General features: G+C 36.8%; 1 protein-coding gene across 1 annotated transcript; it reads right to left on the bottom strand.

The window, feature by feature from the left end:
* Positions 1 to 2272: 2272 nt before the first annotated feature.
* Positions 2273 to 7618, bottom strand: LOC131952319 (RNA-binding motif protein, X-linked 2-like). The gene is made up of 5 exons (XM_059314929.1): positions 7485 to 7618; positions 4788 to 4946; positions 4369 to 4498; positions 3755 to 3947; positions 2273 to 3625 (listed from the first exon to the last, which is right to left on the bottom strand). The coding sequence occupies exons 1-5, from the start codon at positions 7496 to 7498 to the stop codon at positions 2370 to 2372; spliced, it is 1752 nt and encodes a 583-aa protein (XP_059170912.1). The 5' UTR covers positions 7499 to 7618; the 3' UTR covers positions 2273 to 2369.
* Positions 7619 to 7655: the final 37 nt, after the last annotated feature.

The following is a 7655-nucleotide window of genomic DNA, read 5'->3' as shown; positions in this document are numbered from 1 at the left end:
ATGAAATGTAATAAAGCAGTTTAGTAGGCCGTAGTTTCAGCAGTTTAGTTGAAAGCTGCCACTTGAAACGGAAAACCTTCGCCTTATTAACTCTTATTTTAAAAATAAAATTGCTTTAATGATCCGTGATCGTATAAATAATGTATTTTAATTTAACAAACATCTAAAATGTTGATTATATTCCTCACTTGTGTCCCTCCCCCTTTACACCTACTTGTAAAATGCGATTTTTGTTTGATAATTAAAAATTAAGTTTTAATAAAAATATTCCATAGGGTAGGGTAGGGAGAGGCATTCACAATTTTTTTTTTGTTAGCTCTTGATATATTGAAAGAGGGTTGTTGTGGTCAAATTGTAGAGCATTTGGCTGCTATCCTTAAAGTTTTGAGTTCAGACTTGTGATTGTAGGATGTCCCTGAGTCCACCCAGCTTTGATGGGTAGGCCCTAACTGCAGTTTCTTCCAGACATCTATTGGGGGGGGGGGGGGGGGGGGGGAATTATTTCTCCCCTCCCCCCCCCCCCCCAGAACGAAATGGAATTTATATAGAAAATATATACTTTTGACAGTGTCCCCCCCCCCCCCCCCAAAAAAAAGTCTGGAAGAAACACTGAACACTGCCTAACTGACTTACATTGGGAAAAGTGAAGGTGACTGGGCATAGGGTTGACCACACCGTCCCTGCCTATGACGAGGTCAAGAAACATCTGAATTCTACTTCATTTGCAAAATGGACCATTAGGTCTAAAGAAGACATTTACTTTATATAGGTCTTCATGGTGGGAAGGGTACCAGGATAAATTGTTGTAATTAAAATTGTTGTAATTTAAAAATGAATTCAGCTCTAAATCCTTAGTATAGATTGTAGGAAACCTGCATTAGTTAGGTGATCATAAACATGAAAAAAAAAGCTTTTTTTTAATATCTATATGCAAAAGAAATAATTGTAAAACGATTTTCTTTAAACATAATAATGCACTATTGTTTATGTAACTATAAAAAAAAACATGGGTCGCTATTAAAGTTTTGTCATCATCATTTTCATTTTTTCTTTGTGGCCCCTGGGGAGCAAAGGGCTGCCGGTTCACCTCTCCACCGGACTTGGCTTTGGGCTGCTCCCTTTATCTGTGCCCACGTAAGCCCAGTGGACTTTGCCTCTTCCTCTACCGTCCTTCTCCCTGATCTCTTTGTTTCAATACATTTGATACAGCAACCCAAGGTAGAACTGGATACATTTTTATTCACAAGTTTCAATCCAAAAAAAAAGAAAAATTTAGTTTTTAAAAAGCTGGTAAAAGTGGGGAATTTTGACCTACCCAACACAGCATATAGGCTAAATTTTCATTTACAACTGCTCCACTGCTAAGAATCACTTATAACCTTCCCAGTGGCGTAGCGAGGTCGGGTGTCACCCGGTGCGGCACTTAATGGTGTGTCGTCCCCCCCTCAAACTTTTGATTTGCACCCCCCTCAAGTTTTTCTCTATATATTTTGCTATTTTTTGCCTTGGTGTCACCCCCCTAAATGGTGTCACCTGGTGCGTTCCGCACCCCCGCCCCTCGCTACGCCTCTGAACCTTCCCCAAATACATTTAACAGAGTAGTACCAATTGGAGGTCTACTTGTGGGTAGATCATGTTGAACTGAGGCAATGCAAAAACTTAGGCCTAAATGTTTAAAGAAAAATATGTCAGCTAATTGAGAGAGATAATGTATCCAACCATTCTAATTAGAACATATTTAGCTAAATTGATTTCTCTAATTTAATGCCTTCCTGAATACTAGTAGATGTTAGATGTAGAATTGTCCTACCCTGCCCCATCTCAAACTGTATCCCTGTTCTATGTGTAGGCACATTAAAGTTGGACCAAACATGACTAACAGCTGTGTCCTTCATAATAATCAATGAATCAATGTGACACTATTTTTGAAGATTGACAGTACTGACCTAATACATGCACTATTCAAATTAAATTACTATATCAAGTGATAATAACTTAAGTCAAAACTAAAAACGCCACAACCAGCTTGAAAAGTTTTGTAATAAATTCACTAAAAATAAACAAGTCTATTTGAGAGTAATGACAGCTAAGAAAATCTAATCAATTTGTGTACAATGATGTAACCTGAATTTGGTAAGTTGTATTTGTAAAATTCCAGCTTTGTCAGAATTGTTGTGTGTAAACTCTCTATGATATTTTCTAGTTTGAAGCCAGAAAAACAGTGGGTGAATAAAAAATAAAGTTTATGTTATAAGTACAACAAAACAAAACATTAATTTATGATGTGGTGGTTTTAATGTAAGATGATATTTACAAATGTGTTTCAGCATGAAATTTATGAAAGTGGCTGCCTCTAATATCTGTAAACTTTATCTGTATCTTTTCCCATCTTCTCTGTAATCATCATTCTTATTCTTGTACCTACTGTTTCTATGGCTGTCTCTGTTACCTCCCCTGTCCCGAGCATTGCTTGATCTATCTCTTTCTTGGCTCCTGTTTCTTTTCTCAACCCTATTTCGGTCTCTCTCTGTGCTTCTACTCCTGTCTTTCTCTCTGCTTCTGTCTCTACTCCTGTCTTTCTCTCTGCTTCTGTCTCTACTCCTGTCTTTCTCTCTGCTTCTGTCTCTACTCCTGTCTTTCTCTCTGCTTCTGTCTCTACTCCTGTCTTTCTCTCTACTCCTGTCTTTCTCTCTGCTTCTGTCTCTACTCCTGTCTTTCTCTCTGCTTCTGTCTCTACTCCTGTCTTTCTCTCTGCTTCTGTCTCTACTCCTGTCTTTCTCTCTACTTCTGTCTCTCTCTCTGCTTCTGTCTCTACTTCTGTCTTTCTCTCTACTCCTGTCTTTCTCTCTGCTTCTGTCTCTACTCCTGTCTCTCTCTCTGCTTCTGTCTCTACTCCTGTCTCTCTCTCTGTTTCTGTCTCTACTCCTGTCTCTCTCTCTGTTTCTATCTTTACTTCTGTCTCTTTTCTCATTCTCTCTGCTTCTGTCTCCTCTATCCCTGTCTCTCTTCCCCATTCTATCTCTCTCAACACTTCTATCTCTCTCTCTACCTCTATACCCAACTTTGCTAGCCTTTCTCACTTGATCATTTTTTTCTACCATGCTTCTGTCCTTATTTTTACCTTTACTTTTGTTACTATCGCTGTTTCCACCCCTCCCTTGATCTACAAACTTCCCCCTCTCTCCATCACTGCTACTCTCAGAGCTGCTTACAGCTCTTCCCTTGGAAGACCCATTGGTTGGTCTGGCTCTTTCACTGCTACCACTATCACTACTACTGTCCTGTCTCCCTCGCCCATTTCTCTGAAACTTTCCTGGATTACTGTCACCTGATTTGGGCTTTTTTGAAGATTCTTTAGGCCTCAGCGAATCTTTAGCCCTATCTGATTCTTTAGGCCTAGCCGATTCTTTAGGCCTAGTCGATTCTTTAGGCCTAACTGATTCTTTTGGCCTAGCCAATTCTTTAGGCCTAGCTGATTTCTCGTAGCCCTGATCTTCCTTCTCCTGTTTAATCTCCAACAATTCCATCTTTGGCTTCTTCTCATCTGAGTCACTTGAACTGGAGGACGAGCTTTCTTGACGTTTCTTCTTCTTCCTTTTCTTTTTTTCTTTCTTTTTCTTTTCATCTAAAATAAAATACACATTTAAAGATGCTAATAGAACTAGGGTATGAAAAATGTTATATTTTTAAAAAGCCGCTGAAAACAATGGGTATTATAATTCTCCTTTGGATGATCTGTGACCTAACTATGTACCTTTAATTTTTTTTTCTGGTTTCTTTTCACGCTGAGTAGTTTCCTTCTGACTGTCATCTTCTTCATTGGACTCTGCAAGCTTGGGCGCACATCCTTCATCACGAATTTTCTTTGTCAGTTCATCTTCATCCCCATATTCTTTTGGAACTTTGTATTCTTTCACATGGTCCACCCTTATAGTCCTGCTCAAGATCTGAAAAAAAAAAAAATTTTCTTGTCTTTAAATAAAATAATTGCTTGTGCTACTCAAATAAAGCAGGATCTACAAGATGATATTGGGGAACAGCTCAGTGAAGCAGTAAATTGTGTGGTCACTGAGGTCCTGGCTCTAATTATTGATTATGCAACGGTACCTAGTAGTTGTTCAGGGATGGACAGAAATATAGTTTAAGTATAGGTAGGGATAGGTTTAATTTTAGGAGTAGGGTTGGGGAGCTGAATATGGGTAGGGATAGGTATCATATGCATATTACCTGAGGGGATAATTGTCAGTGAGGTAATTGATTTGGGGGTTTTTGTAATGGGGAAAAATAACTGTGGGGTAATGTCTTAGACTCATTTATTGTGAAACAATTTTAGCATTTTTAGGGGTTATGATAAAGCTAAAGACAGACCTTGATGCCATTTAAATTGTCTACTGCCAATACTGTACTGCGCTGATCTTCGTAGCAGAGAAAAGCAAATCCTTTTGACTTGCCAGTTTTGTGTTCACGTACCAGATTCAAATTAACTATTTCACCATACCTATAGTTTTAAATAAGCAAGCAAAGTTTTGTAAGCAACTGCAGTTAACACTCTAATAGCAAAAAATACAACATCATTATCAGTAAAGTGATGTAATCTAAATTAAATTTTTAAGTTGTGTAACAATAGGTTTATTCAATACAAAATTAAAATTTTAAGTCTGATTTTGATGTGATAATTATCTAAATTTGGTTTAGCTATGGTGGGCACTTTTTAAAAGTATTAGTAATTGGAAAACATTTTACCAATGTTTAGGCCAGCAAGAGAGCACCAAAAATTGTAAACTTACTGAGAAAACACACAGATGACATCTCCCTCTGATAAATCAAATGGCAATCCACCAATAAAAACCCAAGCGCTATCTTTATATTCATCATGCCAGGACTTCTTTCCAATAATACCAAGTTCCAATTCTCTTTCATTTAGTTTTTGTAGATTTTTTACATTGCTAAAACAGAATTCAGAAAAAAACAGCACTATTACTGGATACAAGTAGTAGAAAGTGAATATCAACAATAAATAGTTTTAATTTCTTAGTTTTTAAATATTTACATTCTATGAGTAGGAAAAACTGAGTACCAGGAGGGTAAGACAGAATAAAAGAAAACTACTTCACTTCACAAATTTATTTTGGATTCAATGTGACTTTGCTGAGGAAAATTGCAGCTATGACATATGCTATGCCTTAACCAACAGTGACACTTAAACTGTGTTGGGACTTTGCTCCAGCTGACATGAAAACGTGGGCAGATAATTATAAAAGCACCAACATTTAGAATCGGAGCCAGTTTGGTTCTGAACCAGTAACTGCAATATTTGGTTGATTGCTCTAAATTGGCAATATTGAATCATTTTTTACATAGATATCTAGAAATCAAAGGTCCTATTATAAATAGTACTAATACTAACAAACCTACAAGAAAAAAAAATAAAATGAACATAAAATGTAGCCTTAATATTTTAATTAATGGAGGTTAAGTTATTGTATATAACTATAGACCAAACTTAGCTAACAAGAACATTTCATTCATTAGCCAGCAGAGTACTGTCAATTTACACTGACTGGTGACAGAGGCGTAGCTAGGGGAGGGCGGCCGCCCCGGGCGCCGACCCTAGGGGGGCGCCAAAAGGGGTAGAAAAAAAAATTAAAAGCTCATTTTAAGCTGCAGTTTTGAATTAATAACAGTCAAAATAAAGAAATGTAACGGCTAAGAGCATTTGCATACTGATTTAACTGTTTTCTACCTTGGTTGTGTAACTGTAAAACGTATATCTTTAAGAAACAATGACCGGTAAAACCGCTTTCCAGCTTTCCTAGATGGGGAGGGGGGGGGGGGCGCTTTTTCGAAGACTTAAATCGGAAAAATTCACACCGGATTAAGGAATAAACCGATATCACCCAGAAAAGAAACCCATTGAACTAAAGCGTATTTTACGATTGTGTAACATAAAAAAGAGTTAGCAGACTGTCGGAGCAGGTGGATGGGAAGCGACACTCTTTGCCAAAATTTTAGAAGAGAAGAAAATTAGCATATTGTACTGATTATTACTGTGTTCAACCTAACTTATAATTCAAAATTGCAATAATGGCCTAGTGTTACCGAAATTGTTCTAAAGACACGACCAAAAGTAGACCAAATAAGGCTTGCACCTTGTACAAAATACACTGTAAAGCAGTGGTTCTTTTTGGAGTAGCGAACCCAACCAGTTTCATTTGCGCAAACACCGAACCCTCCTTAATAGCTGCATCGTCCACAATGAGAAAATCCGATCGTGAATCCTATGAGTCGGGTGTGTGTCTTGACCACCGTGGAAGCTTTGAGACTGAATTACCGAACCTCTCGGGTTCGATGGAGCCTACTGTTCTAAGCTCTTATGATTTTCTACTTTTTATTCGTTTCGGCATCTTAAGGGGAAATCAATTGGCGTCAAGTGAAGTTTTAGGGAACGACCAGCGACGTAATTGTTTTTTTTTTTCAGACTGTCGCACACACAAACACACACGCATATATATATATATATATATAGCCTAATCTATCATCAATTAAATATAGGTAAATCTCAATTTTAGTGTATTTTATTCGCTGCTTAATGTTCACCTCCAGACAAGCGCATTTTATTATAAACACAACCAAAACACACTAAAACGTTAGGAAAACACTAGGATTAGCGCTAGATCTACTTTTTTTTTTTTATGAATGTGAGTTTTAATTAGAAGAGGTAAAAAAACCCATAAGTGTTTGATCATCAGCCTGAGAAAAATCCCTACACCCTCCATGGTCGAAGGTTCAACGTGACTGCCGTGAGTTCATATTGTCATATTGACTTTATCAGCATACGTCATAGCTTGGGCAATAGCTATTTGAAATGGTGTTGGCCTCAGTTTTGGGGTCATTGTGAGTTCATTAAAGTTTATTTATAGTATCATGCATAGGAGATACCTGTAGCAATACAAACTTAACCGCCTTGCAATTGTCACCTATTGTGAGTTTTGTACTTCACTCAGGCCATCATTGCCATGAATGAATCTTAACTGACACACGAACATACTTCAACATAGCGTTACATAGTTGCATAGTACATACTATTATAAAATTATAGCACATTCAATATTCCGAATCTGGATTTTTCTCAAGTTTTGACAAAAGTAAATTATCAAAACTAAAACAAAACTTCATACCCAATGTTTTCCTACTGTGTTTGTGTGTTTCATACTTTTAAACTTTTAAATATTAGGCTAAATAAATTAAATAGGCTACTTAAATAGTAGGTCTACTACTACTTATTATTAAGTTATTTTTAATATTTTAGTTAGGCATTTAAATGATTTGACAGAACGCATAACTGGAGGTGAATGTGAAGCGGGGAATAAACTACATTTTAGCGTATTTAATACGCTAAAATGTAGTTTTACCTTAAGCCTTAAATAATAAATATATAGTATAGATTTACTACGGCTACTCGATTAGTAATAATTATTAATTACGTTAACGGGTTCATTGTCAATTGGACAATTATTCAATATCTAGATCTAGAATCTAGTTGTAGAGATGTAGAAATCTAAATCTAGATTCTAGTTGTAGTGTTGGTGAAACGAAGTTCTCATAAATACTCTTTCTGCTAGTGATCTCCCTTAGTTATGATGTTTTTTAACATT

This window comes from Physella acuta, unplaced genomic scaffold, assembly GCF_028476545.2.
Source record: "Physella acuta isolate Inbredline_101_S28 unplaced genomic scaffold, ASM2847654v3 ptg000865l, whole genome shotgun sequence".
NCBI classification, from domain to species: domain Eukaryota; kingdom Metazoa; phylum Mollusca; class Gastropoda; family Physidae; genus Physella; species Physella acuta.
Note: the sequence above shows the minus strand (reverse complement) of the source record. Positions and strands in the feature narration are given on the sequence as shown.

Coding starts and splice junctions, on each gene's coding strand:
- LOC131952319 (XM_059314929.1), bottom strand. Junction 4,499..4,787: donor GTCATCTGTGTGTTTTCTCA/GTAAGTTTACAA, acceptor TTAAAACTATAG/GTATGGTGAAATAGTTAATT. Junction 3,626..3,754: donor ACCAGAAAAAAAAATTAAAG/GTACATAGTTAG, acceptor ATTTTATTTTAG/ATGAAAAGAAAAAGAAAGAA.